This window comes from Podarcis melisellensis (genome assembly GCF_964234715.1).
Source record: "Podarcis melisellensis genome assembly, chromosome: 8".
NCBI classification, from domain to species: Eukaryota; Metazoa; Chordata; class Lepidosauria; order Squamata; family Lacertidae; genus Podarcis; species Podarcis melisellensis.
In genome coordinates, this window is record NC_138540.1 from 30,485,133 (window position 1) to 30,498,341 (window position 13,209).

A 13,209-nucleotide genomic window follows, 5' to 3' on the forward strand; every position below is an offset into this window, starting at 1 on the left:
GGTTTTTGGATTGTGCTATAAGTCTCTACACTGGTAGGGGAGGACCTCAGCCTCCCTCCTGTGTCTAACAGCAGCTTGGAGGGAGGCATTTTAATCGGGAGTTTGGAATCATGACTCTGTGCTTTCTGCTGAGCCTGAATAAGGATAGAATAAGATCTGAATAAGATCTAGCTTTTACTCACAAGTAGCAGCCCCTGTCGTGTTTTGGAAGGGAACAGGACACAGAAGGAAGGGAACAGAAGGAATCCCAGATTTACTATTTCTTAAAAGAAAGGTTCTTGCAACTGCAAGTGACACATTTTGGCCCTGATTCAGGGGCTTAGAGTCAATGCAAACTGCCTCCTTGCTTCCGTCCCATGGCCATCATGGGTCCCAATCCAACTCTGCGTTTTCTTTCTCATTCATCATAGAGCTTTCCGGTGGGACTCCAGTGCTGAAAGTCAACCATGGCCTGGGCACTGTGGAACTGCACCTGCCGAGTTATGTGAACCTCACAGACAAAAGGTGGCACCGTCTTGAAGTGAGAAGCAGCCGGCAGGTGAGTTGCCCATGCAGCACTTGATGCGTTTGGGGGCTCCTGGTTTATACAAGGAATGCACCAGGAAAGAAAAGGAAGAATGGAGAAACTTATGAACGCAGCCAGAAATTATTTTAATTGATTTATGCAGACTTGGTGTACATTGCAAATATTGGAATTATTATAATTATTTTAGACTCATAGACTTGTAGAGTTGGAAAGGATCCCAAGGACCATCTAGTCCAACCATCTGCAATACAGGAATCCAACTAAAGTATCCTTGACCAGTGGCCATCCAACCTCCGTTTATAAACTTCCAATGAAGGAGAGTCCACCACCTTCCGAGGGAGTCCGTTCCACTGCTGAACAGCTCTTGCTACATTTATATCCCAATTTTGTTCCTAGGAGCCCAGGGCAGGGTTATTCCTCCTGCCTTTTCAAAAATCCTCACAACAATCCTATGAGGTAGGTAAAGCTGAGAGGAAGTGACTGGCCCAAGATGATGCCCCTGACTGAGCTAGATGGACCCCCTTTGGCCTGATTCTGCAGGCTCTTAACCATCCTGAGTGTGAAGGATGCCCAACTGCAATCAGTATATCTATATCTGGATTCTGTGGCTATTGCTAAGTGTTGACGTTCTGTAGGCTTGTCGCTTTTATTTTCATTTCCTCCTGTTACGTCTCGTTTTCCAGTTTCATCTTCGAAGAGCCTGAGGCTGCACATAAGAATCTTTCCATTTTCTTTCCATTTCTTTCCCGCCCTTGGCACAGGATGTTCGATTCACCGTGGATCACTGTGGAGCTGCAGTTGTGTCAGAGATAGAAGGGGTAGGAAAATGGTTGTCGACCGAAGACCGAACAAACTGTGAGGTTGTGGCCTTTGTTCCACAGTCAAGGAGGTAGCCTTTACATTACTTTCCAAAATTGGAATATCTATGTCTTTATATCTATAAAAGTACTTGTCAAGATGAAGGCAGAGGTTCACTGAATCACTTCACTAAAATCATTTACAGGTGCTTGTGTAGATTTAATCCTTCCTGTGCAGAATTAGGCACATGGAGCCCTGCTGGATTCTGTGCAGTTTCAGGTTACTTGACCGCCATCCTGTGCAGGGGAACTTGGAAATAAGCCCCTAGGAGCACAGGGAGATGCCATTCTGTGTAGTGAAGCTGCAGACATTCAGGAGGGAGGGCTTGTGAAGGGCAGCACTGTTCCTTGAATTCCCAGAAGCAGAAGAGGGCTATTGATGGCTACTAGCACTGATGACTATGCTTTGCTTCCACAACCAGAGGCAGCAGTGCTGCTGAATACCAGTTGCTGGAAGCCAAAAGAGGGGAGAGTTCTCTTGTGCTCATGTCCAGGTTGCAGGTTTCCACAGGCATCCAGATGGTTGCTGTGAGAACAGGATGCTGAACTATTGGCCGGATCCAGTGGGGCTCTTGTATGAACCACACACCTGATTACAGCAGGGCAGATAGGGCTGGGTTCACCCTGATCCTGCGAAGTCACTGCTATGTCTCCTTTCTCCTGCACCAGAGCTCCCCGACAGTCTGCCTTAGGGCAGGGGGAAGGCAGCGGTGGTGGTGGCTGTATCAGCACTTTGTTGCTGGAGAGGCCTCTAAGAAGAAGGTGATGCTGCACATGCTGTTCCTGCTGAGATAGGAGGGCCTCTTCAGCAGGAACAATAGAATGAAACAATACTGCAAAGGGAGATGTGGCTTCAGGTTCTGGTAGCATCCACATAAGTGGGAAAAGGCACTTGTAGCTGCTGCCCCTTCTGTTTCCCCCTTACCTGCCCAAAGGTAACTTTCCTTGTCATCAGGCAAGGGAAGGGGAAGGCTGCAATACTTCTTAAGCACCTGTGAGGGATGTGAATGTGCTCATTTGGATCATGCACACCCCACTGTGGCTTTTGTGCTGATTTCCTTGGAATGGCACACAAAGCCCTACTCTCCGTTAGAGTGAACAAAGGGATGCTCATCGAGTTCTGAATAAACACGAATAGGACCAGGCTATGCTGCCGCTTTTCCAACATAGAGGCGCAACATGTTCGTCAATTACTGAGCACATTTGCAATGTCTTTCCTGCTATCAGTTAACTCCTGACTGCAAGACGCTTTTGACTCAGGGCAGTTATTTCCTTGCAATAGGGATAACAGCTTCCATTATTTGGGGAGCATTTTAAAAACAACAACAACCTGGTGCTTGGTGTACCCACTCTGTGCTATTGTCTGTGTATATTTAGTGGCATGATAATACTAACATTCATCTCTTATTTAGCACATCTGTGTTTTGAAGGTACTTGAATATGAACCAGGTCCTCCAGTTGGGCGGAGTAAAAGAATCGGTTCCATATTCGTACCCCCAGTTGCGGCACAAACATTTTACCGGCTGTATCCGGAGTCTTGTTTTGGACACTCACGTAAGTAGCATCACTGGCATCCGTCTCAAGAGAAAATGGAGTGCACCTCTGGTGGGGGTAGGGGAATCAAGCTGCTGTGTTAAGAGCACCAAAGTGACCTCCCCAGGGTGCAAGCCTGGGCAGTGAGCATGGAGCTCCTGGGCTGTCCAGATGACAAGACCCCACTCTCAGTCTCACTGATGTGGTCCAAAGGAAAGCAGACCAATACATTTGGCACCAGCTTGGCTGCAGGAGTTGCTGGAAGGAGGTGTACAAGGTGCCATCCAACTGCCTTAGGGACTCCCCTCTGGAGTTCACTTCTTAGCCTTTTCTTCTCCCACAAGGCAGCAGAGGTCTAGGATCAGAGGTTTCCTTCTCCTAGATTGGCTACCTCCCCAGAATGATGAGCCTCATCTGCCCCTCATTTCTCTCTACACCACTTCCCTCTATTGCATGTGCAGAATCATAGAAAAATAGAATTTTAGAGTTGGAGGCGACTTTTCTCATACCTGCTACTTGAACCTTTGAATTGGTGATGCCGCCAGTAATTGAATCTGGAGTCTTCTGCATGCCAAGCAGGCACCCTGCCCTTGATCTATGGGACAAAAATTAGGGGTCCTTCTGTGCAGAGTAGAAGGAAGCATTTTCAGCCCCCAGTGGTGGGGTGGGAAGACTGGAAAAACTAATTTCGTGTGTCCGCGCGTGTGCACACGCATGTGTGCTTCAGTGTGTACGTTGCACATGTAGGTGTGAGTGTTTGATTGCATGTGAGACTGGGGGAAAGGTCATTCCTGACTGAGCTACCTAGGCTGTTTACCGTATTTTTCGCTCTATAAGACGCACCAGACCACAAGACGCACCTAGTTTTTGAAGGAGGAAAACAAGAAAAAAATTATTCTCAATCTCAGAAGCCAGAACAGCAAGAGGGATCGCTGCGCAGCGAAAGCAGCAATCCCTCATGCTGTTCTGGCTTCTGGGATAGCTGCACAGCCTGCATTCGCTCCATAAGACGCACACACATTTCCCCTTACTTTTTAGGAGGGAAAAAGTGAGTCTTATAGAGCAAAAAATACGGTAATTGTTTCATCGGAGTTTGTTTGTTTGTTTTTCATAAGTGATAGTGCTGTCGCTGGTTAAGCAGCTATCTAATTCACTGGGGGCAAGGCTATTTTTGGTGTTCTTTTATTCCTGGAGGAGCTAAGAATCGTAAATCAGCTTCAAAGGGAATCCAATACCTGCCTCTCCAGCGTCCTCGGCGTTTATCTACACAGGTTTTAAATTTTATTCCAAGGCTTAAAAATATCTTTTTAACCTTTTAAACTTTTGGAAGTTCTTACCACTGCTTAACACAACTGTTCATTATTGCCTGCCAACAAACAAAACCCACTTTGTTTGATTGACTGCTTGCTTGCTCAAGAAAAGGTGGGGAGCAAGCTTGAGGAGACGCTAGCAGATAGTGCTGTCGCTCGTATCATAGATTTTGTAAAAGTGGTTACCCGAGTTCAGTCACTGCACATGCAAGCAGATAAAGCATGTGAGACTGTATATCTGGTGTGTGTGTGTGTGTGTGTGGCCTGAGGGTTGCCTGACCATCAGTGTTGCTCTTGCAACCAAAAGGGTTTGCCACCCCTCTTTTAGAGGCTGTAACTACATATAGTGCTTGTGACACTAGGGATTTGGTAGCTAGTGTGTTCAAAATGCAGGGAAGTTGTATTTTCCTGGGAAGGCGGGAAGCCAGAAGTCCATTTCAAAGTTCCTCCTTTTGCAAGCAGCCTTGATGCTTTTTCCTTTTATGTTTAAAGGTGTATGACCTTGAGTCTCCAGCGGAGTCTCTGAATAGTTCTCCTGGCTGCACCTGGACAGACGGCAGCTGTGAAAAGATGGGCTCCTCTCCCTGTGGCCTCCATGGGCAATGCCTTGGCGAGTGGGACTCGTTTACCTGCCACTGCCTGCCAGGTTACTATGGCTCCAAATGTGACAAAGGTGAAGTCATCTTCATGCATTGTTCGGATAGCGCAGTGTATGTTTTGCAGTGCATGCAGCTGGGTTTCCCTGTAGCTGATACAACAATGGGAAAGGGACTCTAGGGTCCCACAAGGTCCTGCACTGCCCCCAATCCTTCACACCATACTCCCGTCACCATGGTTAGGCATTATGACTGTCCACCATGAGCCATGGTTAAAATTGGGGCAGGAAACTTTTGGTCCTCCATGTGCTGCTGGACGCGGGTGGCCCTGTAGGTTAAACCACAGAGCCTAGGGCTTGCCGATCAGAAGGTCGGCGGTTCAAATCCCTGCGACGGGGTGAGCTCCCGTTGCTCGGTCCCTGCTCCTGCCAACCTAGCAGTTCGAAAGCACACCCAAAAGTGCAAGTAGATAAATGGGTACCACTCCGGCGGGAAGGTAAACGCCGTTTCCGTGCGCTGCTCTGGTTTGCCAGAAGCGGCTTAGTCATGCTGGCTCCCTCGGCCAATAAAGCGAGATGAGCGCCGCAACCCCAGAGTCGGCCACGACTGGACCTAACGCTCAGGGGTCCCTTTACCCTTTACCTTTATGCTGCCGGACTATGACTTCTCTCAACCCTAGGAGCCCACTGGCTGTGACAGTGGGCATGTTCTTAACTGAGATTTTGGAACCTGGTGAGACCACTTACTTTCTTTACTGCCTGGGCACTCTGAGTTTTTTCTCTGTGTGGTTTTCTTGGAGCAGCTCTCATGCAGTGGCCATAACACTGTGCCTGTTTAGCTAGAGGCTGTTTTTGCTTGCTGCAAACAACCAGGCTACTCCCCAATTACAAGTCTGAACTTAATATGTAATGCTGATAAGTCTTTTAGTGATATACTTCAGGGTCCCATTTTCCATTGTGAATGCTGTGTATGTATGTGTATAGGTGGCGCTGTGGGTTAAAGCCTCAGCGCCTAGGACTTGCTGATCGAAAGGTCGGCGGTTCGAATCCCTGCTGCGGGGTGCGCTCCCGCTGCTCGGTCCCAGCGCCTGCCAACCTAGCAGTTCGAAAGCACCTCCGGGTGCAAGTAGATAAATAGGGACCGCTTACCAGCGGGAAGGTAAACGGCGTTTCCGTGTGCAGCTCTGGCTCGCCAGAGCAGCGATGTCACGCTGGCCACGTGACCCAGAAGTGTCTCCGGACAGCGCTGGCCCCTGGCCTCTTAAGTGAGATGGGCGCACAACCCCAGAGTCTGTCAAGACTGGCCCGTACGGGCAGGGGTACCTTTACCTTTACCTTTACCTTTATATATATATATATATATATATATATATATATATATATATATATATGTATATATATATGTATATATATATATTTGCTTTCGTAGATTTTCACGGGTACAGGAATGCAGGTTTTGGTGTCCTCGGGTGTCTTCCCGTGTAAAAGTTGGGGTGTCTAGGCGAAACGTCGCCTAGACACCCCAACTTTTACACGGGAAGACACCCGAGGACACCAAAACCTGCATATATATATATATATATATATATATATATATATATGCAAGCACCTTTGTGTGTGTGTATAAGAAAGCACTTTTCTTTCCCCAATTCTTCCAGCTGCTGAAGAATCTTCATTTGGGCCTGGGAGTCACATATGCTATCAGCTTCCCTTCTCCATACCTGCCCGTAGAACAGTAGCAGATGCCATGATAAGGATGCGAGAGCCCAACGGTATCATCCTGAGCATGTCTTCCCGCAACAAGGATGAACACATCACCCTGCAGGTAAATGAGGAGTGATGGTCAATGTCAGTTCAGAGTTAATTCTCTTCTGAACCAGCGAGCCATAGATGGAAAAGGTCTCTCTCCTGATGCAGTGTGCTCATCTTTCTTGCTTTAGAATCCACCTGTGCCCTTGATTTTTCCATTTCCGCAGACTCCTTTCTAGAGAAATTCAGAACAGCCGTACTGTTCCGTATAACGTGAATTTATAGAAATTGCTATGGTTTCTAAAGTACCGTAGAGTCCTCATTATCAAACCTTAGGGCCAATGGACACCTAAATTCCTGCAAGCTGGTTTGCCATCTTATGAGGAAGTGTTAGTGTCAACTGGTCCATATAGGTGGTGGGGACCAGCAGACGTTTCCGTAACTGAAGATGTTTTTTTTACTCAGCAGCTGTGATAATAGGGATGGGCTGCTACCCCTTGGCATGTATAGACTTGTTCCAGATAGACTTTCTTCATACAATCTTGTACCTGTGTACAAAACTTATGTTGAGGAAATTGAGAGCAGCTGTATTCAGATGTCATGATGCACCATGGTTTGTTGTCATAGGAATGAACAAAGATGAGTATCAGGCTGTCATACTCTACTCTGGCATGGTCATGATGGTTTAGAAAGCTTCTACTTCCATTTTTTTTAAAATTTACTGTGGCATTCTGTGATTAAACATATGGTAAATGGGTTTACTCTTAGCTATGATTTGCTTGAAAGACTCCAGCTTCAAACCATGGATGATAAAAGTTTTAACAAACCATCATTAAGGTTAACCACGTTGTAGGATTCAAATGGAATGCTAAGCTGAGCTCAATCAGACTCAGCAACAAATGTTTCCCAACTCCTCATGGCCAAGGCTGGGGTGAGAAGGGGGTGCCCAAGACTTGTTTTCATGGTGTTAAAGCACAGTTTATCTTGATGCCTGAACGTAGCCAATATGAACTGGTCCTCAGTCAGTGGAACTATCAAATTATTCTAATACACTCTGTGCTCCCTCTGCTGATATTGGAAAGTTCATTCCTGTATAATGAGCACTGCGGTTTAGGTGACTATCTCATTAATGGAATAATTTGGATGGTCTCCCCTCGGCATGCTCTGCTAGTAAATGATGGTTTGATGCAGTGGTGCAGGGCTTCTGAGAATGAGGGGACATTTTTGTTAGCTGTTTTGACTGTCCTATTTTGCAGAAAAATATAAGTGAACCCAAGCAAGAGGAGGGCATCACTGAAACCGTTCCCTAGACTTCAGCTGTAGTTACTTGTAGAGCGAGTGAGAATATTTACAGTGATTCACATTTATTTAGTGAGGGGTGTGTGTAAACACTGCTGAATATACAACATTCCTGGGAAGGCACAGAGAATATGCTCAAATTGATAGCATGAACAGGGGTTTTTTTTGTACAATGTGTGGTCAACCTACATAGTCTCCAAGTGATGTTGGAGTAGGTACACATGAAGATAGTTTAAATTAGGTAGAAAACCAACAAAGAATCTTGTAGCACCTTAAAGACTAATACATATATCATAATATTAAGCTTTGTTTTTCTTTAAGATACTGTAAGACTCCTTGTTGCCTTTACTGCAGCAGATGAACATGGCTACTTCTCTGGAAATTATTACTCAAGAAGGGGTTGGCAAATGAACCATATGTCTAGGCACTGCTTGGTCAATGTACTTTGTCCAGGCAACAAATTGAATTTTCAAGAAGATGTGTATTTTAACTGCAAATTTGCAGAATGTCTAAGTAGTTCACATTCTTAGACATTTGGGCTGGATCTAGGCACATCAAAAAAAGTTTCAGGAAAACACGTTGTAAAACTCATAATGGGAAATCAGGTTGCCGAAGGATCAAACTCTATAGCACCATCTGGTGTCACAGTGTTATAATGCATTTTAAATCCCTCCTTCCGATTTAGCTGAGTTCTTGGTGTTCAAAATCCTCTGCTGATGCCATCAGTTTGTGAATCCTCCATGCTTTCATGTGACCGCACAACTGCAGCTACTGCTGTTATTTTTATTGAATATGACTCTGCTGAATGGCTAGCTTAAAAGCAGTTACACGAAATGTAAAGGGGTTTGGAAACCCTATCAAAAGAAAACGCATCTGCCAGTCCAGAAAACATCTGCCCCCCGCCCCCTAAAACAGGCTCCCTATCCTTGCAAGAAATAAATGAACCTTTAGTGCTTTGTGTGTGTTTCCTAGTCAACTCATATTATACAAAAATGTGCTATAAGAATGCAATGTCAACCCTGCGGGGAGATCATCCCACTGAACTCATCACGAGAAAGGAATGGGAGCTCTCTAGACTGATTCTGGGTTTGCAGATGTGCAACACACACAGTCGTTTAATTTGTGGAGTTGTTTCCCCTGCCCTTGCTCTCTTCTTCAGAATTACCCAGGGCCTTATTGTATTGCATGCAAAAAAATAAAAAATAAAACAAAATGATTGACACAGATTCCTGGATTTCTGCAAGGTGGTCCAGGGGTTCTTAGCAGTGTCTTACAACCTGGGAGATGGAGCGGCTGCGGTGAGCCTCCCCTCCTACCAAGTGGATAATGGAGAGTGGCATCACGTTTCCCTGGAGAGAAATGAGAACGAGTTCATTCTTCGCCTGGATGGAGGAGGCGGGAAGAGAGAAATCCTGAAGGCAGCCGGCGCCTACAAAGAGATCATAATTGATCCCAACAGCTTGGTGGTTGGCAACACATACCCTGTCAATCAGAGCAGCAGTTTCCAAGGTAAAAAGAAGCCTGCCTGTTATCTTGGATAACTGTCCATCACAGGGACTTAGCTATTAAAAGAGCTATGAGCCGGCAATGGAGCAGTGCTCACAATGCTTTTGTGTTAGCATTTTGCATCCGTTGCTCTTGCTTTTGTTATTTCTGCACGGCTCCGGAGCTGGAGGATTTAAAAGGAATGAAGAGACTTAAGGTGACAGTTTCCCACCCAGCTTCTGGTTATTTTAACTTTTCTTTCTGTGGAATCTTAGCTAGTGAATACCTTGTGGAAAATGAGGGAGGCAGGAAGATAAATGTAGAATGATAGCACCCCTGTTTTGCTCTGAACAAAAGTGTATTTTTCTCTGGTGGGAATGCCAGAAACCCAGGTTGGCAGGTGTGTGGAATGGTGGCCCTTGGAGATTGAAGAGCTTATTGGGAAGGCTGCCTGTTGGTTAGCACCCATGATATTCCGTTAGCCTGATCCAACAGATTCCCCTTACATTTTTGTGTCCCAACAACATTCTCCAAGTAGAGGGAAGGAGAAATCCAGTTCAGTTCGCATTTTAATGTGAATCGACCTTATTAATTGCACATTCCAAAACAATATTCAAACCAAAGCACGGCCATCCTCCGAAATTTGCACTTCTCCTGATTTTGCAATGCAGTTCTGTGGCCCAGAAGGGGTTGGGTAGGTGGGATCTGACCTGCATCTCAACTTCTCCGGCTTCAGCCTGTTGTTAAACGTAGCACATAACTCGGCCTTACAGTGCTGCGACATCTCTTTCAAAAATAGCTCTTGATCAAGAGCTTTCCACATCAAGTCTGTTTTGTATTTTGCCTTAGGATGCATGAAGGATGTCAGATTCAATAACTACAGGCTACCTCTAGATTCTTACCCTAAGGAGCTTGTGCTGAGTGCCCAAGGAGTGAGAAAAGGCTGCCTTTCTGAAGCTTGCAAGAGCAATCCCTGCAGCCAGCAATTCATCTGCATTGACTTGTGGATGATGCATGAGTGCAGGTAACAAATCCCCCTTGGTGAAATCAGAAGGTGGGAGCGGCCTGCCCGTCTAGGGCTTGAACAGAAACCCCTCATATTTGGTGGGAAGGGCTAAATATTATTTGAGCAGTAGCCCCTTGTGCTTTTTGATGTGCTGCTCCCAAGGCTCCTCCAACTTGAGCGCAGAATGGGGGGGGGCACTATGCCTTCTTCTGTTACTCTGGGGCTGCAAAACGGGGGATTTTCAAGCATGCTCCTGGTGACTGGCATTTGATTGTTCTCCATGTTTTTCGCAACTGCTTTTAGGGTACCTTCATTCATCTTTTACTCCCACTTTCAAATTGGATCGTCCCCCATTGTTGCACAAGTTCGATACGCACAAGTTCTGAGGCATCTGATGAAGTGGTCTCTTGATTTGCAAAAACATGCCAGGATAAATCCATTAGTTTTTAGGGTGCTACTTTCTGCATTTGGGGAGTTTTTTAAAAAAATATCCCCCTCCCTTACTACCCAGTAAACATTGCTGGAATGCAGTCCTGTGAAGTGGGCCCATTCCAGGAATCCAGCTCAAGAGGATCATCTGTGAGCAAATTTCATTACATTGGAACTGGCTCCTACTGAAGCTGAAATGAGGGTGTGAAATTAATCTGGATTGCGGCACCCTGGAGCTTTGCTTGGGCCAGCAGCGAGGTTAATGCCAAGGAGTTTGATTTGCCTTCTGTGTCTTTCCAGCTGCCCTCCAGGACACATGTTGGTGGAGAACGTCACCGGCCGGCACTGTGTTTACACGGCATGCGCTCAGAGGCCCTGTAACTTTGGCACCTGCATCTCCCAGTCGGCAAGCAAGTTCCGATGCCACTGCCCCGACGGCTACTCCGGCCGCAACTGTGAGATCACACTAGCCATCTTCCACAAAGACGCCGGGCTGAGCTTCAGCTCCATGTTTGCCATCTGCATTTGCTTCCTGGCCCTACTAGGTAGTTACGGCAACTACATCTTGTACTACCTTTGGTAATGAACCATAAGCCGCCTTCTGTGCTGCTCTGGATGCTCGCCATGCCGGCTAGTTGTGAAGACGCCCACTGGATGATGCCTTCACTGTCTTGTCCTTCATTCTCTCTGGCCCATCATCATCATCATCATCAAAGACATTCCTTTCCAGTTTCATCTGCATCTTTATTTGACTCATCCCTGGGAAAGGTCCTTCTCATCTTTTCCATTCTGTTCTTGCTTCGACATTCCATTGCTGAGAACTGGCTCAGAAGGGACAAAGGGGAAATGAACATCATGACGTTGACATTCTGCTTTGCTCTCTTAAGAACAGGCTTCTATAGTGGCTGACAGTGAGTGAAAAGATACCCATAATAACACGATAATGAGGTTCTTTCAAAAGGCAGTGATGGCTTTTAAAGGCTTGGGGTATTGGCGATGGTGATGATCGCAAATGTGCTTCTTCCTCCTGGTGTTCTGTGTTGCTGCTGCTGGTAGCATGGCTGTCTAAGCTGCTGCTCCGTGGAGAGCGCAGAGGAGAATTTCTGCTCTCAGACATGTCCCATGGCCAGGGAGGACAAGGTGTGTTAACCTCAGGGAGGACACAGTGCATCTCCTTGCACTGGCAGCCGGATCGTTTGCAGACCCTGGCTCTACCTTCTGACAGGGAGAGTATTGATGAAGGGTCTGGTGGTGGAAAGTTCTTAGGCCTTAGATGTTGCTGCTTTAAGAAAAAAAACCCCAGCTCAAAATGGTCCAAAGATTTATCTAGTCTAGCATCCTGGTTCCCAGACTTGCCAACCAGATGCTTCCAGGAAGCTCACAAGCCAGACTTGAAGACTACAAGTAGAAGGGTCCTGGCTCAGTGCAGAGAATCTGCTTTGCATGCAGAAGGTCCCAGGTGGAATGCCCAGTGGCATCTCCAGGCAGGTCTGGGAGAGAGACTCCCCCCCCTCAGAAATCCTGGAGACGCACTGCTAATTGGTGTCAATAGTATTGAGCTGGATGGACCGAGGGTTTGATTTGGTATAAGCAGCTTCCTCTGTTGCCCTGCCCCCCCCCCCCGAGCAACTGGTAATCACCAACATGCTCTTTAACTGTCATGAACAATAGCCGTTTATAGATGAATCATTCATAAATTTGTCTGCACCCCTTTTATAAAGCCATTTAAGCTGAGTGGTTCAGGGAGGCGTGTTTCCTAGGGTGCAGTGCAACATGAAACAGATTTCCCAGCCAATGTCCAACGATGCCCCCCTTTTTATTTATATATATTTATTTTATTATTATGCAATTGTTTACGTTGAGTCTGTTATCGTTGTTACTTGCTGTGGCACACAGCACCTTCAAATTTGCAAAGTGCTTTTACATTCTTGTTCATCCCAACAAGAACCCTGTGGGATTCACTGCTGTTCTTCTCATTCAGCAAAGGTGGGCCTGAGCTCATGGCGGAGGGTGATAGTCACATCTAGTTTTCCTGGCTCCAAAACTAGTGCTCTGTCAACTGGATCACTGATTGAGACAGCCCTGCTGCCAAGGAAATGATGAGTCCGGTTAGGTGGTTTGTATCTTAAAAGCCCCAGGTGAAGCATCTGAGATCAGAGCATTAGTCCACATTTACAGTCTTGGTTAATGCAGAACCGCCTCCTGAAATCCCGCATCGCGACACGGGAAGTTTCTGCTAAATTGCTGTCAGGGGTTCAGGAGCAGAGGGACAGGGAAGGGAGGAATTAGAGACCGAGGGAGAGGAATCCGAGGGAGAAGTCAGCGATGATAGCCGTCCGAGGTCTCTAAGTCTCTCCAGCGAATCAGAGGATTCACAGAAAGGGGCTCCCGTGATCAGAGCAAGGGGGTTGCCAAGGGGA

General features: G+C 46.5%; 1 protein-coding gene across 2 annotated transcripts in view; it reads left to right on the plus strand.

Annotated features, from left to right (window-relative positions):
• The window catches only part of LOC309377073 (neural-cadherin-like), a 101,317-nt gene that overhangs the window by 70,164 nt on the left and 17,944 nt on the right, over nt 1–13,209 (plus strand). The window contains exons 24-31 of one of the 2 annotated variants that reach the window (XM_081923973.1): nt 411–538; nt 1,288–1,415; nt 2,814–2,937; nt 4,719–4,899; nt 6,480–6,646; nt 9,114–9,378; nt 10,204–10,378; nt 11,090–11,334. In XM_081923973.1, the coding sequence (XP_081780099.1) occupies nt 411–538; nt 1,288–1,415; nt 2,814–2,937; nt 4,719–4,899; nt 6,480–6,646; nt 9,114–9,378; nt 10,204–10,378; nt 11,090–11,334 (1,413 nt within the window). Of the gene's footprint in view, nt 1–410; nt 539–1,287; nt 1,416–2,795; nt 2,938–4,718; nt 4,900–6,479; nt 6,647–9,113; nt 9,379–10,203; nt 10,379–11,089; nt 11,335–13,209 lie in introns of those variants that run through there. The other variant, XM_081923974.1, reaches the window with a different exon arrangement.